Source organism: Mirounga angustirostris, unplaced genomic scaffold (genome assembly GCF_029215605.1).
Source record: "Mirounga angustirostris isolate CCGP_5_RB_7025 unplaced genomic scaffold, mMirAng1.0.hap1 SCAF_1, whole genome shotgun sequence".
Lineage (NCBI taxonomy): Eukaryota > Metazoa > Chordata > Mammalia > Carnivora > Phocidae > Mirounga > Mirounga angustirostris.
In genome coordinates this window covers 159,553,256-159,575,485 of record NW_026991709.1, presented here as the reverse complement: position 1 = coordinate 159,575,485, position 22,230 = coordinate 159,553,256, and the positions used below count along the sequence as shown (strand labels likewise).

The 22,230-nt window shown below is 41.8% G+C and overlaps 1 protein-coding gene across 6 annotated transcripts in view; it reads right to left on the bottom strand.

The window, feature by feature from the left end:
* Nucleotides 1-9,407: 9,407 nt before the first annotated feature.
* The window catches only part of CNBP (CCHC-type zinc finger nucleic acid binding protein), a 68,423-nt gene continuing 55,600 nt past the window's right edge, over nt 9,408-22,230 (bottom strand). The window contains exons 1-5 of one of the 6 annotated variants that reach the window (XM_045904236.3): nt 20,935-21,104; nt 12,027-12,164; nt 11,836-11,928; nt 11,451-11,649; nt 9,488-10,494 (exon numbers count right to left, since the gene is read on the bottom strand). In XM_045904236.3, coding sequence (XP_045760192.1) covers nt 10,377-10,494; nt 11,451-11,649; nt 11,836-11,928; nt 12,027-12,150 — 534 coding nt within the window. In that variant the 5' untranslated portion in view covers nt 12,151-12,164; nt 20,935-21,104 and the 3' untranslated portion in view covers nt 9,488-10,376. Of the gene's footprint in view, nt 10,495-11,450; nt 11,655-11,835; nt 11,929-12,026; nt 12,165-20,934; nt 21,105-22,230 lie in introns of those variants that run through there. The other 5 variants (XM_054504549.2, XM_054504551.2, XM_045904238.3 and 2 more) reach the window with 5 other exon arrangements.

The window sequence follows — 22,230 nt, the reverse complement described above, 5'->3', positions numbered from 1 at the left end:
TTAGTACAAACGTGGATATTAACAACTCTGCTAGTGAGGACTCAGAAAGAAGTGAAGATCTCAACAGAGAAAATCTGTATCTTAGAGAATACATAAATAAAACAAGGACATTGAAGGCACTGCTGGTGAGGGCTCAGAAGGAATTGGGGAATGTTACCAGAAACTGGAAGAAAGGGGAGTCCTTATATGGTAGAAACGTAGCTGAGTTGTATCCTACACTTACGTGGAAGGTGGAATTTGTATACAATAAACTTAGATATTTAGCTCAGGGGGTTTTTTGGTTTCTTTTTGATGCTTATAGTAAAATGCAAGAGCAAAGTGATAACCTAGGGAAGTACTGTTAAAACAGAACCTGAACTTGATGATTTGAGAAAATCTTAGCCTATGCATACTGCAAAAGATGCTAAAATTAGGAGATTCACTGGGATGTGCTCTGGAGAAAAAGCTAAGGGTGTGGTTGAACCACCTTTTTCTAATGCCTCAGAACGATCAAAAGATCAGAATATTCATCCACGGAGCTAGGGTAAGAGATTAGGTGTGTGACTCATGAATCCTTTCAACCACTGCAGCAGAACCCAGGACAGAGATAGAATTATCCAGGAAAGTTCTGTGGAGGAGCCTCTTGTCTAATGAAGTGAATTCCCATGACAAATACAGAAGACCCACAAGGTAGAGAATTTTACACCAGCAGGAAGACTGCCAGCTTGGACTCTGAAGGACAGAAAAAGAACGAAATGAAAGAAGGCTGTCACATTCCCAAAATTTATAAGCAGGAAACAAGCTGATAAAACTACTCAGCTATATTGGGACACCTGGGTGGCTGAGTCGATTAAGCGTCTGCCTTCCGCTCAGGTCACGATCTCAAGGGTCCTGGGATGGAGTCCAGAAGCCTGCTTCTTCCTCTGCCTGCAGCTCCCCCTGCTTGTGCACACGTGCTCTCTCTCTCTGACAAAGTCTTTGGGAAAAAAACACAAAAAACTACTCGTCTATAAACAAGTGCTACCCTTCATGAAAAAGGGAGGGCTGGGGTGCCTGGGTGGCTCAGTCGGTTAAGCATCTGCCTTTGGCTTGGGTACTGACCCCAGGGTCCCGGGATCGAGCCCCATATTGGGCTCCCTGCTCAGCAGGGAGTCTGCTTCTCCCTCTCCCTCTGCTGCTCCCCCTGTTTGTGCTCATTCTGTCAAATAAATAAAAATCTTAAAAAAAAATAATGAAAGAAAGAAAAAAGGATGGCTCCTGGGAAGTCAGCTTGAGCCCGGAGAATATCCTCAGGTATTAAAACCTGATACTGTTTGCCCAACCAGATTTTTATTTTTTTAAAAGATTTATTTATTTGAGAGAGAGAGCACAAGTGAGGGAGCGAGCACAAGCAGATTGAGCCCCACCTCGGGTTCCCTGCTCAGCACAGGGTCTGCTTGAGATTCTCTCCCTCTCCCTCTGGCCCTGCCCCCATCCTCTAATAAGTAAGTAAAATCTTAAAAAAAAAAAAAAAGGAATTTGTAAAAGCCCACGAGTTCATAATTTACTAAGAAAAGTTAGAAGTGTACAAAAACTAGTTGCAAAGATATGAACATGAAGGAGTTCTGCTAAGGGAACTTGTTACACAGAAAGTACTTACTATATAGATGTATTCTTATATGTGTACTTTTCACCTGTGAAGAATTGAATAAAAATGTCCAAAACCAGCTAAACAATCCAGAAAATTTATAAACTATGCAAAGAACAGAAAGGTCTGATCAACTACTGTGGCCTAATAAAAAAAATATTGCAAGAACACTTTCTGGAAAAAAGGGTCCAAACGTTTTTAAGTATGCTTGAAAGATAGGGATTGGGAGACCTGTTCCCTAAAGACCATACTAGGAGTAACTGCTAGAAGAGGAGATTCAACCTTACTTGCAGCATCTCAGATTTTAATCACCTTTGGGCTTCTGTGTCCTAATCTAAGGTTAACCAGCCCAAAATACCAGAAACTCCCATGCTGATAACCTGAGATGAGATGGCATCCTTTTTCTTTTGGGTCTGAGAGTGTTTACACTCAAGAACAAGTATAAAAATGGAATATGGTAGAATTATAAAATCCTGAGGCACCTGGCTGGCTCAATCGAAGGAGCATGCGACTCTTGATTGCAGGGTCATGAGTTCGAGCCCCATGTTGGGTGTACAGGTTACTTAAACTTTAAAAAAAATTAAAATCATTAGGAAGATGTATGATTAGAACATCCCAAAGGCAGAGAAATTTTAAAGTTATTAGCAAAACTTTAAACCATTATATCCGTAGTGTTTCTGTTTCAAATTTTCAAAGCCAGATTACATTCCTAATCAAAGTTGAAATTTAGAACAAATTTAGAATCAAGATCAAAATGCCTAAGAAAAACTGATTTCAAAATGTTCCTCAGGTTTAACAGAGTATGCATTACACAAAGTTTAAAATAGTAGACTGCTCTTCCATGCACCAAAGCATTAGAGAATCTCTCAGTTAAGAGAAGCCAAGCAGCTATTGTCCCCAGAGGGACATGGGCTCTTCTCCAGTTCTCTATAGCACCACCTCTCCTCCATCTCCCAGCTGACCATCTTCCTTCATATTACCATCTGCTGCCTTCCAAAGGCTCTGGAGTTAGTGGCATGCATTAAAGGTGTTCGTGAACTGGTTCAACCAGGCCTTATTTCAGACTTGCCAAATATACTGAGAGGTACTCCTCTCAGGTGGCATACAAACAATCTGGTGGCACTGTAAGAAGTTTGCATAAAAACAGTAAGTACCATTTATTATTCCAGTAAGTGGTAGGCCCTTTACGAATAACGTCTCATGTAATCCATCACGGTGATCCAGCAAAATACAAGGTTTTTTTTTTTTCACTTTACAGATGAGGAAACTGGAGCTTAGAGCTACTTGCTGTTTCAAATATAAGCTAAAAACTGGCTTGGAGCAGAGATTCCAGTGAAGTCTGACACCACAGCCTATATTGGTTGCATGATGCTACATTCCCAAAATTGGGCAAGGCCCTGCAGCTAAAATCAGATTTTCGAGGCCCAGGCACTGCAGCACCAATAGACCTTGTGGGAGAAAGTGCAAGATCACTTGGCCAGCATTTAGAAGTCACACACATTCATTCCTGGGGTCGTCTATCCTGGGCTTGCATTTTTAAGGATTTAAGGTCCACTAATTGTTCATGACTGAAGTATTAGTAGAGATCTGTTTATCATCCATGGCTGCTAAAACCATGTGGTGCAAGGCTGATGGAAGACTTTATAATAGAAAACACTGAAATCACCTGAGCCTACTAATCAAGCCTAGTATCACCAGAAGTAAGGCAATCTGACATTATGTACCTCCTGGTGTGATGTAACAGGAAGTAGACAGCACCCCCTATGATGTATCTAGCCTAAAAAAAAAAAAATCAAAATACAATCAAGCTTCTAGACCTGACTACCACTAAACTCTGGGAAATAAAACCATATGAAACAATACTACAGGGATACAATCAGCCAAATGTAGGTCATTAGGAATTCTTCAATTTGTTTTTTCCAAAAAGGACAGGCAACTTACAGATTTAAGAGACATTACCAAATGCTATGTATATGGAGCATTTGGATCCTGACCCAACAAGAAAAAAATTAAAATGAAATCAAATGGAAATTTGGGTTTCCTCCATACATTACCATTTATCATTTTGTAAATATTCCAATTCCAAGGCATTTTTTGGTTGATCTGATTCAGAAACCTGTTAATGAAGCAATTTTGTAAAAAGTCAATATAAACATGGCAGCTATGATAATTGTGATAGAATTCTGAAATTTGGCACAAAAACCACTAGACTGAATTGACTTTCTCTTCCATTCACAATAGCGAATCAGCAAAGGTTTGAAAAGTCAATGACAAGTAAGTTTTTGCTTCTATTTCAGCCCTCAGCTATACAGTTAAAAATTAAAAAACAAAAATCTTGCCTCTAAAATTTTTGTCCTACTCAGGAAAAAAATCTGTGACTATAAGCTCTGACTTCTTGCCCTCTATCAGTTCAGGTTCGCCGTGTGGAAACAGACAAGCAAATGGCCATAGCCTGAAGAGAGAGTGTCACCTCATCTGTGTAACACCATATAATTTGCACAAATATAGTATCTAACTTTTCCAAATTAAAAATACCACCTGAAAGCACTAAATGAACTCCCACTCCTCTAAGGAGCTTTATACCTAAATCAGCTCCTAAGAGCTCCAATATATAAGATTGCCTCATAAATGATAGGTGCGTCAACTAAGCATCAAACATCAAGTACATGTGCCTATTGCATGCATCTTTGTGGCCTGATCCAGGAAGTATAAATGTAGTAGGCAGAAGAACTGGAGTTCCCCATTCTCCTTCCAGGGAACTGTTGCCCCTATTCCATCCCACTTGCATCCACTTTAAGTTGAGGTCCCATTGTGATAACTCCTCTCCAATGACTTTCATTATTGGGGGCACAAGAGGGCATGCTAACTGCAACTAAGAATATTTAAAATGAACCTAAGGGCAAAGGATGGTTACTTGGTGAAGGCAAAGCAACGCAGTAGCCACACTTAGGAAAGAAGTCCATCTCAGTCAAGTGGAAAAACTCACTGAATAATGACCTGTCTGCCATCAAATTATTTTGCCTAAGTTTGGTCACTTAGCAATGTTCTCTGGGGAGACAAGAGTAGTCAGGTTCTAGGCCCTGGTTGGTGGGCCATGCTGCAAAGTAAACTAAATTAAAACTTCAATGCTGAAAACCAAGAACCACAATAGCAGGGAGAAAAAAGACCAGGAAGGATCAAGACGAAAATGCACCCACGCTACTCAACTCAACAGAATTGCGTTGATCTCCTCAGGCCCATTTAGGAAAGGATGTTTTTACAAGTGAAAGCAAAGAAGTCAGTCAAAAAATGCTTGTTATTTTTAAGAAAACACTACCACCGTCCTTGCATTTGGGTATGTACCAGCTACCTTAGGAGGTAAAATACTGTAGCTTGCTATCAAAACATTTACTAAAAGATTACAGGTAGCAGCTAAGTTCCTTGTAAAGGTTTGTTGTGGGGTTGAAAATGGACAGACGTGAAGCAGTTATGTGTCATGAATGTTCTTTCCATTCTGAAGCAAGCAAGCAAGGTTAATTACACACAAACCACTGTAATTAAGAGCATAAGCACAGGACTATGTTCTCAAATTCCAACTGCACCACCAGGGCTATGACCTTGGTTACTTACACCAATGGTTTTCAATCCAGTGGTACCTGAGAATCATCTGGAAGCTTATAAAATACCGATAGCTCAGAAACTGCCTAGACAAATTAGAGCCAAATGCCGGCATGTCTAATTCTAGAGGTTACTAGCTCCCAGACATGAGGCTGTTGCTAAGATTCACACTTCTCCACTGCTTCAACAGTTACTCCCTCTTCACATCAAGCACACAAGACTCACAACAGTAGCCCCCAATACTTCAGGTTACATACAGGAAATGCAATGTTTAATGCTTACTATGACATACCAGTCTACCACAAAAAACATACCCCAAATCTTTTAAAAAATTTTCAGTATCATGGAGGTTTAACTTAGACTATCACAACAAATACTAATACATATTAAGGCAAACACATCCAAAATAGAAAGTAAGAGACAGATGGTAAAAGACAAATATGCACTAAAAACTTAACTCCCCCAAAATCTCAAGGTTTTACCTCTGGCACTTTAAGTAGACAAGGTTACAAGTGCACCTGTACCAGACAGCATAATCTAAATGTTTTCTGGACGCCAGCTACCCCAAAGCCCTATGCTACATCATCAAAAGCATGTGCAATTTTTCGTACATTGCAGTACAGTGCGGCAGTGGACTCCTAAAAGTAAAACCAGTGTCACTCCATTAATGCCATCACTGTAACTTTTCATTGCAGTACAGCACATTGGTTGTGTAGGGAATAGAATTCTTTTTTTTTTTTTAAAGATTTTATTTATTTGACAGAGAAAGACACAGCGAGAGAGGGGAACACAAGCAGGGGGAGTGGGAGAGGGAGAAGCAGGCTCCCAAGGAGCAGGGAGCCCAATGCGGGGCTCAATCCTAGGACCCTGGGATCATGACCTGAGCTGAAGGCAGACGCTTCACGACTGAGCCACCCAGGCGTCCCAGGAATAGAATTCTTATCTGCTGTAGGGAAAGGAAGGAATCTTTTCAGTTGACTTTAAAGTGTCAAAGCAGGCGCACCTGGGTGGCTCCGTCAGTTAATTAAGCATCCAACTCTTGATTTCAGCTCAGGTCATGATCTGGGGCTTTGTGCTCATCTGGGAGTCTGCTTGAGATTCTCTCTCTCTGCCCCCCCCCCCTAAAATAAATCTTCAAAATAAAGTTTCAAAGATACTGAAATTAACATTAAAAAAATTTTTTTTTAAATTTTTTGACAGACAGCGAGAGAGGGAACACAAGTGGGGGAGTGGGAGAGGGAGAAGCAGGCTTCCCGTGGAACAGGGAGCCCAATGTGGGGCTCGATCCCAGGACCCTGGGATCATGACCTGAGCCCAAGGCAGACGCTTAAAGACTGAGCCACCCAGGCACCTGAAATTAACATTTTAAAATACTACTTAATAGGGGTACTGTTGATCTTGGGGTCCTGCATTGGGCTCCCTGCTCAGCAGGGAGTCTGCCTCTTCCCGTAGCTCATGTTCTCTCATGCACTCTCAAATAAAATCTTTATTAAAAAAAAAAAAAACTAACATAGCTTTGCTATGCATACCTAAGTTAGATGGAACATCTTTTTTGAGAGCGCATGCATGAGCAGTGGGGTGGGGGAGGGGGGCGGGGCAGAGGGATAGGGAAAGAATCTTAAGCAGGCTCCACGCCCAGTGTGGAGCAGGACCCAGGGTAGAGCAGGACACAGGGCTTGATCTCCCGACCCTGAGAACATGACCTATTTTTTTAAATCTAAGCTCCAAAGCCCAATGTGGGGCTTTAACTCAGGACCCCAAGATCAACAGTTGCATGTTCTACTGAGCTAGCCAGGCACCCCTCAATGTATAGATTCTTCTTTTGACTACTCTTTATTAAAAAAATAAGTTTGGAGGCAAGAGCTCCATCTGATCCACTCCGTTTAGGTCATGTTGAAGCAGCTTCAAGAGGCTGAGGCGAAACAGCTATTCTAGAAGTATGCAAAAAGGCAGCAAAACTGAACAGGGATGCAAAGATGAAAATGTTAGACGATGCAAAATTCATTGTAGCACCTCCACTTATCTTTCCATCATCTCCTCGATCCTGCAGGGATAGAAATCTCAGCAAACCTTACAGAAAGGGGGGATTGGTTTCTGACCCAAAAGTGAAGCGGCTAAACCCCAAACAAACCTCCCATTTGACAGAACCATTCACCTATCAAGGCAATGCTACTTACTATCTGAAAACAGTTTTTAAAAAGTTGCTCAAGGGGGCGCCTGGGTGGCTCAGTTGGTTAAGCGACTGCCTTCGGCTCAGGTCATGATCCTGGAGTCCCTGGATTGAGTCCCACATCGGGCTCCTGGCTCAGCGGGGAGTCTGCTTCTCCCTCTGACCCTCTCCCCTCTCATGCTGTTTCTCTCGCTTGCTCTCTAATAAATAAGTTGCTTAAGGGGCGCCTGGGTGGCTCAGTCGTTGGGCGTCTGCCTTCAGCTCAGGTCATGATCTTGGGGTCCTGGGATTGAGCCCCCCATCAGGCTGCCTACTCAACGGGAAGCCTGCTTCTCCCTCTCCCACTCCGCCTGCTTGCATTCCCTCTCGCTGAGTCTTTCTCTGTCAAATAAATAAATAAAATCTTAAAAAAAAAAAAAGTTGCTTAAAACCAAGTCTTACAGGGCTCCTGGGTTGCTCAGTTGGTTGGGTGTCCAACTCTTGGTTTCAGCTCGGGCCATGATCTCATCTCAGGGTCCTGGGATTGAGCCCAGTGTCAGGCTCCACGTTCAGTGGGGAGTCTGCTTGAGGATTCTCTCCCTCTGTCCCCCTCCAATAAATAAAATAATCTTAAAAAAAAAAGTCTTACAACAAATCCTTAATTGCTACAGGAACTGCTCATTGGCTCTCAGCAATTAGCTTGGATTCCCTAGAATACACTATTTTCACATTGTACTTGCTCAGTCATCAAGGTCAATGCAACTAAATGTAACCTTATGAAAGAACACTTATGTAGCCTGTGAATAGGCCCTCAGTTATGTGTATCAAAGGGCTTGAAACAAAAGGCTGCTAGGTACTACAAATGCAGCACAAAGGACAGTTGTGCGAAGCAAAGCAGTTCTAAATATCTCACTTGCTAGGTTTTCCAACTTGAGGCTGGAAACCTTGGGGGAAAAGAACCCCATGTGTACCACCCCCAAACCGGAATCTACATTTAACAGTGATGCCTTTGAAAACAGGTCTTCCTTTACGCTTTTACTTGCAATAGAAACAAAAATTATCAAGACATTTAACATGCAGGGTGCCTGGGTGGCTCAGTCGTTAAGCATTTGCCTTAGGCTCAGGTCATGATCCCAGGGTCCTGGGATCGAGCCCCATCGGGCTCCCTGCTCCGCGGGAAGCCTGCTTCTCCCTCTCCCACTCCCTGTTTGTGTTCCCTCTCTGTCTCTGTCAAATAAATAAGATCTTAAAAAAAAAAAAAAAGATATTTAACATGCTTAGTTAACATCTATCATTTGCTCAATACAAGTATCAAAGGAAAAAGAAACTTGTTTGCTTGTGTTCATGAGTTAAAGGACCTACATGTCAGGGAGCCACACTTTTTTTCTGCCTGCTTTTGACTATTTATTAGGCAAAGTAGAAATTGGCCAGACACCAACATCTTAATCCTGCAATGGTATAGATCACAAATTGACCAGACTACCTGAGGATGAAAAACTCACAATATAGATCCAATGTGAAAAATCACATGGCATTGTGAAGGGAAAAAAATAAACTAAGCTGGGAAAGCATAAGCCACTAAGTATAATTAGTTTAGCTGGGGGGGGGGGAACGGGTGACGGACGGGGACAAAAAGAGGACATAGGGTGGGACAGATACTTGAGTAGGTTCTAGACTCCAGGTAGCTGTCATTTTTCAAGCAAGTTAAGCTTCCACTAACTCATGTTTAAAGTAAATTCGTTCATTAAACCAAATGATTTCTAAGGTCCATCTCAACTCTAGAACAAATCCTAGAAAAACAAGAATCAGCCATTTCAGAGCCTTGTGAAGCCCAGGAAAAGTATTAAATGCTAAAATATAACAATGGCATTAAAACTATCAAGAATGAACATAAAGCTAAAGGGCAGCATTATAATGGGTTACAAAAAGAATTTTTTATATCCCTGCAAAACAGGACACCAAAGGATCTAAAGCTTATGCTTCCTTGTAATAGCTAATTTTCATCACTGAAGACATGACTGAGTTAGTACACAAAGAAAAGTCCAAACTGTCAGCTTTTAGTCCTCCACATTCCCCTTTAATATGGCATTTTGCACTATATACATTAATGAAAATTTGAAACAAACAGAAAGAACTTTAGTCAAACTCCCCTTCCTCCTCCAGCTTTATTGGATAGTTTAAAATTACATTTCTATTTTCTAGGACTTCAGTTGCTTTTTCCATCTGACTTTTAAAAACTGATTACAGCAAATGAAACACAGTTGTCTAAGTGATATAGTATACAAAAATAACATCTTGATTTCTGTGAAAATGCATTTCTCTGCAATTCCTGAATAACTCCAAATTATGCTAACTCTGAGCATAGATGTTTACTCTGGGTTTTAGATTTAGTCTTTGAAAAAAATGTGTTCTAAACCTTTGCCATCACCTTATGTATATTCAGCATCAACGCTGTGATGTAGTTGTTCCTGTTTAGGCCTTTATCCCGTTTTTTTCTCGCACAGCCATTAACACACATTTGTCTTTTTGTTTACTCCCACTCAACTGTATGTTCTATGTAGGGCCTGATACAGATGTTACTTGATGTTATTTAATAGCTACTGAGGTCAGACAATCCAAGGCCATCGTTATGCTAAAATTAAAGTTATTTATGGAAGCTCATAAATACTTCCAGAATTGGTTTTATCTCCTACATGGGAACATATCCAAGAAACCCAGAACGGGCTTACTGGTCTGACTCAACTCTTCCCATTCCTCAATCCCTATTCACCAGTGGCGCGGAAAGGGGGTTCTTTAACAAAGCATTATACATAACACTTCTACCAAACTAAACATAAACTTTTTTTTTTTGTAGTTAAATGCAGAAAGTCGATTTTTTTCCACCCCTTTCCTCCTTTTACACGGCAAGTAAAGCTCACTGGCCTGGGAGTAGCCTCTATCTGCCAACCTTTGGCCAGTGAAGAGGATTCAGAGAAAATAATACAACCATCAATCAGAAAAAGGAGGGGCGACAAAGGAAAATAATTAAGCTGTGGCTTCAATCGTGCATTCCCGTGCAAGGTGCCCTGACTCGCCACAGCGGTAACAGTTGACTTCACTTGTCTTGCTGCAGTTGATGGCTACGTGACCAGTTTCACCACACCTTAAAAAAAAAAAAAAGTTTTCACAATGTGCTCAGAAAACGCAAAACTGTACTGAAGCAATAGTAACTGGAACAAAAAGCAATTGGCAAATGAAGCAATGCATTTTCTCCCTCAAGAGTCTCATTAACCCCTAAACTAAAAGCAGGAAGGAGAAATTAGATAACAAAGTACTCAATTATGAAGCCTAAACCATAAAATTAAGATTTTCACCCTAAGAGATCCACCAAAAATTCCGAAACACCAAAAACAGGGGCACCTGGGTGGCTCAATTGGTTAAGTGGCTCTTATATTTCCGCCCAGGTCATGATCTCACAGTAATGAGATGGAGCCCATGGCCCATTCTGTGCTGGGCATGGAGACTGCTTGGGATTCTCTCCCCACCCCCAATGCTAAAAAGGACATTGACCAAGATGTACCTTTTTCTTAAGTTTTATTTATCTATCTCTACACCCAGCGTGGGGATATGATTTTGAGTCCCACACTGGGTGGGTGCCCCAAGATGTACCTTTATACAAATTAATCCCTAAGACTTCACTGGTATGTACTTACCAAAACTTTAAAGTTTTGTACCTTAAATATGTACATTTTATTGTATGTCTCATCCACAGACAAAGATTTCCGGTTGCAGGACAGAAGATTTGTGTATTGGAATTATCGTTTTCTACAATGCCTCTGAAAACTCCAAATTACAGCATAACATTCTTATTTTTAAAACATTAAAAATTCCAAGTTGTGTAAGTTGTCCAACTGCCATAGCTACAAGCCATGATGGCAGAATAGTGACTAATATAGACAGGCCACTGGTTACATATGCTGAAAATCAGTATCAACTGGTCACAGCCAACCTTCATTAATGTGCTGGTCCACAAGGCCCTTGCCCTTCCATTTATACCTAACTCACCTCTAAAATAATCTCTGCCATAAGCCTTCCTCCAGCAACACCATAACAACTTACCTATAGCACTTCACTTTGGTGCAGTCTTTTTGAATGTGTCCAAATTCTCCACAAGAATAGCACTTCTGCTCATCCGCATGGTCACAGTCACGAGCCAGATGGCCTGGTTTGCCACAGTTGTAGCAGCATTGCTCTCGCTCTCTCTTGGGCTCCTTGCAGTCCTTGGCAATGTGGCCACCTCTACCGCAGTTATAGCAGGCTTCAACAATAAGGAAAAGAAGCAGACCAAGACTATAAAACCTTTACAAAACACTATTATGTTTTAAGCCATACAATACAAAACCTCAAAGGTAAAAATGTCTTTTCTAATGCTACGTGCAGCAGTAGTACATGCTCACCTCTCCAAATTCTAGAAGGGTATTAAAAGGAAGTGTTAAATACTTACCATCCTCTTGAAGATCACAATCCTTGGCAAGATGACCAGACTCACCACAGCGATAACAGATGTCTGGAAGAGATGAGGAAACAAACTGGAAACCTATTTTGGGTAAAAACAAAAAGAATTCGGCTAATTAGACCAGTCTTGATACTAATAAATACTGAAGTGCTTCAAATTTTTTTATTCGACAAAAATACCTCTATCCGAGGTAAAACCACCTCTGCCACGGCTTCTCATTCCACGACCACGGCCTCCACCAGTAGGGCATTCCCGGGCCCAATGGCCAGATCGTCCACACTTGAAACACTCATTGCTGCTCATGGCTGCAGTCAGATCTTCGAAATATTAAAAATGACATTGTTAAACTACTTGAAATTACTTTTAGCTTATATTGTCCTTTGAGTGTGTTTTTGGATAATTATTCTGGGGGAAGAAGCCAGCATATATACTGGTTAGGCATTAAATACCTATTGAGAAATATATTAAAAGTGAAAAACTGTAACACACGTATTTTGATATAATTTCTGATTGTTAAAACCATTATGATTATGAATATATGGATTAATACAAATGTTAATTTAGTTATTAAAGGGGTGATGGAATTTAGAGGGTATCAATGCACATCCATTATTAGAAATGTAACACCTCATTCAAGGTCTAATTTAATGGACACATTTTCATGGTTACAAGCCAGTAAACTTTATTTTGGGCAAATGGAAGTTATTTAATGGTCATAAAATTGGAATAGTTCAAAACAACAGAGCTGTGGTATGTACTTTGAGAGTAAGGGGTAGGGTAAAGAAAAACTGTTTCTCTCTGTAACTTTAGCATCTAACAGTGCCTAGTTCTACTGCAGCACTTGTCTGAGGACTCTTTAGAGCAAACATGTAAGAAGAAATGCAGTATATAAATTTTCTCTAGAGGATACAGTATGCTAAAAATATTAGAAAAACAACAAAAGGATATACCAAAAAGCATCTAAAGCACCGGGACCATTTTTTCTCTCTTTTATTCTCTTCTAAGTTTTCCTGTAGTTTTACATTTAAAACAAGGGTACTTGGAATTTCACAACAGATTCCTTTTTGGGTATTATTTATAAAGGGGAGGGGGCAAAACTCCCACTAAAGCAAATGAATTTTATACTTATGTAACAATCTAAAAATAAACAGGGACTATTCCTGGAATAGAATGTAATGTTGCAGGAGAAACTCCTAAGAAAGTGGTTTTTAAAAAACAAACTATCTCAGAACAATGTAGTAACTTTTACATTTCCACACTTCCACATCTGAGTATTTTTACCCTTATTTCCAGTGCCAAGCCATGGTACACCAAATTTTTTAACTACCCTCTCAAAGCCACAAGCACCACGATCTAGCAAAACATATTGTTTCAACTAAGACTGACTAGTTAAGTGGAATCATCTAAACCAACCACAGCACCAAAACTCAAGTGACAGTGAAATGGCAAAGTCCCCCCTCCCCGCCATCCTTTCAGTAACTGGTTCATTGCTAAGTCATAGAGAATCCAGTAACTAAAAATTAAGCTAAAGTTCAGTTTCAAAAGTTTCCATTGTCAAATATTCAAAAGAACTCAATACTTATCCCAAATCTCTGCTATCAGATGCACTGTAAGTTTTCAAAGGGATCTTTTTTTTTTTTTAATTTTATTTATTTGACAGAGAGAGACACAGCGAGAGAGGGAATACAAGCAGGGGGAGTGGGAGAGGGAGAAGCAGGCTTCCCTCTGAGCAGGGAGCCCGATGCAGGGCTTGATCCCAGGACCTGGAATCATGACCTGTGCCGAAGGCAGACGCTTAACGACTGAGCCACCCAGGCGCCCCCAAAATAAATAAATCTTTTTTTTTAAATAGATTTTATTCATTTATTTGAGAGAGAGAGAGAATGAGAGAGAGCACATGAGAGGGGGGAGGGCCAGAGGGAGAAGCAGACTCCCCGCCGAGCAGGGAGCCAGACGCGGGACTTGATCCAGGGACTCCAGGATCATGACCTGAGCCAAAGGCAGTCGCCCAACCAACTGAGCCACCCAGGCGTCCCAATAAATAAATCTTTAAAAAAAATGTTAGTGGTTTCAGATGCATAATGCACATTTCTAGTCAGAAGAAAACAGCCAGTAAAGATTAAAAATGTATTTTTGCAAAATATTAGATTACATTTGCTTTCTTTTACTGGTATTAGCCTTTTTAAGTCATGTAAAGTACTGGTTTCCACCAGAGAAGTTAGGATAAAAAATAAAAAGATCACAGAAGAGGGCTGCTTATGGTACCTTGTCCTCCCCTCTAACCTCATTTTCATTTTGCATCTTCTCCAGTTTATAGCCAGACCAATTTATGCACATTTAACTATTGCTGTCAATGAGTTCTTTGCACTGAAATGATCACTTCCTTTACAAGGTAATACGGGCAATTTGACAAGTCCTGAGTAGTTTATCATTTAATATTTAAACAAGAGGGGCTGCTCCTGGATGGCTCAGTCGGTTGATTGTCTGACTCTTGATTTTGGCTCAGGTCATGATCTCAGGGTTATGAGGGCGAGCCCTGTGTCTGGTTTCACGTTCTGCAGGGAATCTACTGGAGGTTCTCTCTCTCCCCCTCTGCCCCTCCCCCCTGCTCATGCCCACGCTCTCAAAATCTTTTATAAAAATTATATATATTGGGCGCCTGGGTGGCTCAGTCGTTAAGCGTCTGTCTTCGGCTCGGGTCATTGATCCCAGGGTCCTGGGATCGAGCCCCATATCGGGCTCCCTGCTCGACAGGAAGCCTGCTTCTCCCTCTCCCACTCCCCCTGCTTGTGTTCCTGCTCTCGCTCTCTGTCAAATAAATAAATAAAATCTTAAAAGAAAAGCATATAAAAGTTATATATATCTGTAAGTACAAATAAGGTAACATCTTTTAGAAAACATCACAATCCTATATATTCAATATGCATTTCTAAAGCTAGTTTCAGACAATCACCCCTTTAGACTGATGCTTTAAAAGAACATGGTTTACTTCATAATAAATTTCAAAGGGAATGTGTTATAATGAATCATCATGTTTATCAGTGGAATAAAGTCAGCAGGTAAAATTTTAGGTTTACTTTCACCACAGAAATAGGAGTTTAAAAAACTACTCAAGTACTGATTAATCTATGTGTACATTTTCATTAACTGTTTTCTTCGTTTTGTCTTATCTCTATTCATGGGACCCAGATCCAAAATGAAAAGAAAAAGAAATGATAGGAAAAGTACTTCTGGAAAGATGACAACTAGTTAAAATAACATTAAAGTATTAAACACTACACTCTACTTCTTCTCACCCTAATTCCTAACTGAAATTTGGTTAAAATGTGATCATTTCTATATGAACCACAAATTTAGGGAAAGCAGTATTTCTCCATTTAGACAGTAATTAATTCTACAAAACAAATATGCAACTTTATACATGGTAACTAGTTTTAGATATCTGCTTTGCCATCGACAAATTTCAGTGTCACATAATTTCATTTACCGAGTAAATTAATGTTAAAAAAAATACTAAATCTTAAAGGGAAAAGAAACATTTCATTTACATCCCAAAGACCCATCATCAGTAGGCCACATGCTTTTTAAAAGATCTTCCCAGTGGGTTTAGGTAATGTGTATGCAATCTGCCTTCTCCCGCCCTTTGGCCTGGACAATCAGTCAATTAAGCTGTTCTACATTTTCAGAGCCCCTGTGATAGATTTGTCTCGTAACATTAAACCAACCGATTCCCACTATGTTTTAGAGACCTGCCACTTATCCTAGAAGCAGGTCCCCATCCTAATATTCATCTTATATGCAAATGTATTTAGTTATAATGTCTATAGAAAATTATATGCTATTCCCTATGAAAAGGAGAGGCAGTTAGGTAAGATAGCTGAGATTTATGGTTCTGTGGTTCTCACTGCCTATGACCTCCTGGCTGAAATTTTACTGCACCATCCTGCCTCCGCCCCCCTCCACCTGTCACAACCTTTTCCAACCTTCAGCCGCCAACTCAAATGCCAACTCTTATAAAAGAATCTGACCGTATCTCCAGCCTGGAACTCTCCTTCCTAGTAAAACCCACAGTACTTTATTAGTATCTGTCTCATAACACTACCATACTGACTTTTATCATATTCCTTGAGGACATAGACCAAGTAATTCACCTTTCAATCATCACAACACCCGCCCCCCCATGTAATTATCCTTTTAGTAGCAGTTATACTCAGTATTTTAACTGCTTGGGGTTAAGGGACAATTATAATCAGTTGCTGAATGAAACAAACTGTGTTTCTTGTACTGACCCAACCCAATCTAACAAAGTACTAACACCTAAATGCTTGCTATCACAAGAGTTACTGCACCATTAATTTAAAGTAACAATGTAGGGGCGCCTGGGTGGCTCAGTGGATTGGGCATCTGCCTTCAGCTCAGGTCATGATCCCAGGGTCCTGGGCTTGAACCATGAGTTGGGCTCCCTGCTCAGTGGGTAGTCTGCTTCTCCCTCTCCCTCTGCCCTTCCTGCCCCAGTTTGTGTGCTCTGTCATAAAATCTTAAAAAAAAAAAAGTAACAATGTATTTCTAAATTATGTACTCATTAAGGATGTACTATCACTCTAAATTTAAGAATGATAATTTCAGATTATCTAATAAAATCCTATTACTCTTAGAATTCACAATCAACTAGACCTCTAATATTTTATGGAATGCTACAAAACATTATCTACTAATGAAAATAAAAGACAAAATGCTGTATTTTCACTGTTGCCAGGCAGAAGGAGAGCATATATTCTCTTCCTTTTGTTGCTAAAAGTCATTGCTTGTATCTACACTGATATCGTCACACAATAAAGATTTGGGGACTCTAACAGGTAAGCCTGGGTTAACCACTTAACCACCTGCTGTGTTACCTCAGACACTTGAGGTCTGTCCTTATCAAGAAAAGATAAAACTCATCTGTGATGAGAAATGTTACCAGGTGTCTTGCCCTTAACAGGTGCTCAACTCAAAAAACTTTGGTTTATATCCCCTGCTTAGTCTTTCTATTCTCCCCTCAATTAAGTTAGACTGCTTACAGGTGGATTAGAACACTGTGCAATGCCTACAGAGCAGGCTTAGAATAGGGCAAATTCTGCTTACTCAAGTCTCCCGTCTCAAAGTCTACTTCCTGAATGGAATGAAGAAGTAAGAAAAATGGGTAAATGCCAAACAACTTCACATTTCCAACAACCGAAATCAGTTATGTTTCCATTTCAATTTTTGTGTTATCAAATTTCATGACACAAACCACACTTAAAGAAATGTAGGAGCACAGGGCATGCCAGGCAGCAGTAAGGCAGTCAAGATATCGCTTGAGAAGACTGAAAATTCACTGAGAGGCCATTTATAACTAAGAGGTCCAACTATTTTATACTCATCTAGGCTTAAATTCTGGAATTGAAACCAAAACATTATTGGTTATACTAACTTGTCTTCATCAATGTAATTGGTCCACATTTTTGATACTAAGAACAAGGCCAGTGAACTACTAAAATCTTAACAGGACACCATCAAGACTAACAATGTGAGTTCCAATGAATAAGACCCTAACTCTGGCTATAAATCTATTTAAAGTAAGTAGTGACAGGCAAGGGGGGGGGGGCAACAAAGTATGATGTGGATCTGGCTATCTTTATTGTTTTATATGGTTTTCCTAACATAGCTGTGTGTGTGTGTATCACATTTACTGTATCTCTAGTTATTTCCCTCAAGTTTAGGGTTACCATATTGCTGACCTAACTATATCCAGACCACAGGGGCGCTTTGGCCCCCCCATGAATGTACTCACTCATCATTATATATATATTTTTAAAGATTTTATTTATTTGACAGAGAGAGACAGAGAGAGAGGGAACACAAGCAGGGGGAGTGGGAGAGGGAGAAGCAGGCTTCTAGCCGAGCAGAGAGCCCAACGTGGGGCTCGATCCCAGAACCCTGGGATCATGACCTGAGCCGAAGGCAGACGCTTAATGACTGAACCACCCAGGCGCCCCCATCATTATACTTTTTTTAAAAAAGATTTTATTTATTTGACAAAGAAAGACACAACGAGAGAGAAACACAAGCAGGGGGAGTGGGAGAAGCAGGCTTCCCGCCGAGCAGGGAGCCGGATGCGGGGCTCGATCCCAGGACTCTGGGATCATGATCTGAGCTGAAGGCAGACGCTTAACGACTGAGCCACCCAGGCGCGGGCCCCCCCCCCATCATTATACTCTTAAATCAGTTTAGTGTTCCAACATGGTACTGAAACACTTCACACTATTGTTAAATAAATAAACTACAGACAGCAGGGAAGGAAGGAAGTTACACTGTACATTACCTACATTCTGACCAGAATAAAGGAGACCAGAGTGTAATACTGGGAGCGATTCTGGGTTCTTATCCTGGTTCCTGCCCTGATCACCCCCAAAGGGTTTTAAGGTTTTAATAACTAAATATCTACTATGACTCAAAGGTTAATAAACATGTTACCTGTAATCCTTACAACCCTGCAAGTTATGTATTCTTGTTCCCATTTTACTGAGGAGACTGAAGATCTGAGACCATATAAAACAAGTTACTTTGTAATGACAAAAGTATTTGTCTTTAGATAAACAGAAACTAGAACTGATCAACCTTTTAAAAATCCACAGCCATATATAAATTTATTCACAGTATACCATCACACAGCTTTCCTGAATTTCAAGCCAAGACAGATTTTCTTAACCTTCTTTGCGGTAGAACTTAAGAGTGTCACCACAGATTCAAAGACTGGCAACTGATTTCACTAGTTAACAGCCTCATTTGTAATTATGGAGCCACTCCAGGTGATCACTATACTACACTCATACTACTGATTAATAATACATTCTATCTACTCACAACTTGCATTTTGGTGGCCACAAGCTCTCACTTTATTATTCCAGCAGTTTTTTACAACATGAAAATGGTTGTAAATAGCATAGCCTTACTGCAGCAGCAACTGACACTGCCAGAATCAGAGTTCTATTACGTGAGACAGTAGGGAAAGAGCATTCTCCACATAGCAGGCCAGGATGCCTTGGCATCAGTCTTCTGGCTCTCCACTTACTGTCAAAAGGGCTAGGAAGAGCAAAGAAGCCAACAATTTTTTAAAACTCACTCCTGCAAGGAAAAAAAAAGGCAAAATCTCTCTTGTGGTCAAGTGCTTAGCCAACAGACCATTCCAATTAGTCAAATTGTGGTTCTATTGCTTTTAAGCACCAATTTGGTAACTTCCCATGTATGCAGATGTTACTAGATTTTTTTATAAAAGGCAAAAATAATCCAGAAAGTCATAAAACCACCTACAAAACCCATTTATAATACCTTAAAGAAGAGATCACTCTGCCTGTTCCAGTTCAAATGCTAGTGTAATTAATGCCCTTTGGTCTTCCATTGATTTGGCTGAAAATATTTTACAGAGACTCCACATTTGTTTCAAACACATCATCTCTCATCAGTATGAAAATGTGGACCTTTAGGTTGCTAAGACTTACCCAAGTTTTCTAATGTGACATATGTGGTTAAGTACACAAACATATACTGTTAGGTTAAAAAAAAAAAAAAACTGTTGCCAAGAGCTGCGATTTGGAAAAAATTTTAAGTCCTTATTTCAGCCCTTGGGAATCTAATATTCTTTTTATATTCCAGTAGAGAGCTCTTGTAGACGAGAATCAGGCTGAACAAGCTAAACACAGCATGTACCTATGTACGTGGCATTTGTAGAGGTTTGATTAAACCATGATCAAGAGTAATTTTTAAGCATTTGAAAATGATGCTTCGCAGAAGGGGGGGGGAAGCCTAAGAGGTAGGAATTTCATCTCCTACATCTTTTAAAACCCCTCAAAACCGTATATGCAATTTATAGTGCTTGAGCAAGAGTAACAAAGTTGCTATTTTAAGGTAACTTGTCCATGCAGAAATTAACTGGTTATGTTTCTCTCAAAAATTGTGTCAAACAATAGGAAAAGAAAACCTTAAAAAAAAAACAAAACTTGTTTAACTTGGGGTATGAGGATGTAAATTAATCCAGACTCTGCTTCTTACCCTCTCTGTGGGTCTTTCTGGATAATGACTGAAACACACTATCCCAAGTGACAAATGACTACTGAGCAGTATTTTCTTTTTCTAAGACCTCCAAGACCAGATGTAGTCACTTCCTTTGGAAGTGCCCTGTGGCTGAGGCCATGTGGTTAACATGTGGCAACAAGCATACGCCTTACCCATAATAAAATCAACACCCAAACCCAAATGTGGGCAACTACGTCGTCCTAAAATAGGTTTTCACATTTGGAATATCTACAAGGGGGCTGGCTCATTAACTTTCACGTCTCATTTTAAAATTAAATTGTATTTAATTAATCCATGAAACGACTGGATTTCGTTGATTCACGGAAAGCCAGACCTATCTGCCTCTTTTCGTACTGCAACGTTAAGAGAAGTAACTTAGCATTTGAACCACGATAAAAATTCAAGAATCGGGAAGCTATCAAGTATGTCAGAGTACGAATTTCGGGATTCTCAGGCCTTCTGGCGGAGTATCCCACCACTCTAAACCCAAGCCCATCAGAACCCTTGGCACATGGCCCGCCAGGCCCACTACCCCAGCACATGGCCTGCATAAATACCCAAACCCATCCCCCCCAACCGCACTAGGGTCCTTTCCCCACCACAGCCTCCTTCCAATGAGTTCCCGCCAAATGGACCCTCCGTCTCGCATTCCGCGACCCTCGAAGTCTCAGGGCCTCAGTCCCAAGGGCCCGGGCCTCCTTTGCTGTAAGGCTACGGCCTGGGGTGCGGCCTTGGCTGTGGAAAAGGCCCCGAGGCGCGGCGACCCGGCTTCCCAAGACGGAAAGAAGGGCGGCAGGGTCGCCTGACTGCGGCAGGCCGGAAACCTGGACTTGAGGCGACGGTGGCAGCCGAGTTTCCCGCCTGACGCAGCAGCAGCGCAGGCCAGAGCGCGGCCGCCATCGCCGCCTCACCGCTCCCAACCTCTCCGTCCGCCTCGGCCAGGGCCCGCACCGCGGCTTCCCCCCAACCCCAGGGCCCGCTCTAGGACCTCACCTTCGGCGTCTGAGCGGGCCCGCAGCGGCGGAGACTCAGACGCAGACCCGGGAAAGGCGGCTCACAAGATAGCGGCTGTTTATTTTCAGGGTCCTTGCCTGCGCCACACGCGGGTCTGCACACGGCCCCACACACGCCGCTGCGCACGGCTCTCCTCCGCCTCGCCCACGCGGCCAATCAGCACGCGGAGCTCCGCCGTCCAATCAGAGCCGCCCCCGAAGAAGGCCGCCCAGCTTGAGCGCGGCGCGGGGCGGGGTGGGCCTCTACCTCCGCGCGCCGCGGCCTTTCCCAGCGTGCCCCGCGCGCGGCCTTTCCCGCCCGGAACCCCAGGCCCCAATTCTTCTCCGGCCCTTAACGCTTATTCCCGGCCCCTCCCCACCCGGGGGAAATTTGGGTGTCCCGCCCTTGGGGATATCTCGCGGCAGCCGGCGACGAGGGATGCCAGAGGGCGGGTCTCAGTGAAGTGGCTGTGATTAGCGTGGGATCGGGGAAAATTCCTGTCACTTTTGGGGCTCAGAAAAAAGCGTCTGCTCCGAGACCTCTGGTTCGAACTGACTTTCCGAGCTAGGACACGTTTCCTAAAACACACATCTCAGTTTAGGGAAAAGTCGCGGCTGCCAAGTGACAGAAGTTGCTGTGGCTGTGGGTCGGAGGCCCTAAGTTTTGTTTTGGTTTTTTTGTGAGCGTAGGCAGAGCCTGGAACTCCCTGGTGCTTAAACCTCTTTAACAGATGAACCACCACCAACAACCCCCTATCACTCCCCCTCACGAAATGTACCCGATAAGGGAAAAGGGACCTGCCCTGCGGAGGGTGTGAAGATGGCGAAGGAATGGCCCTGAGACTTCTCTGCCTCACAACACACCTTGTGACCGTTTAGCACATCGATGAGTCACATTCACTGTGACTTAAGGGGGTAACACGGCATGCCAGGAGAGCCATCTGGCCTGGGCTATCATGTTCAGGAATGGCCCTTAGGTGAGATTTGGTATCTTCTCCAAAGATATGGATGGATATGTAGCATAGATACTCTTTCAGGATGAAAACAATTATGGAATATGAACTAAAACTTTTTTTTTTAATTTTTATTTATTTGACAGAGAGAGACAGAGAGAGAGAGGGAACACAAGCAGGGGCAGAGGGAGAGGGGGAAGCAGGCTTCCAGCTGAGCAGGGAGCCCGATGCGGGGCTCGATCCCAGGACCCTGGGATCATGACCTGAGCCGAAGGCAGACGCTTAACGACTGAGCCACCCAGGCGCCCCCTGAACTAAAATTTTTAAGAATTGTGTGTACCGGG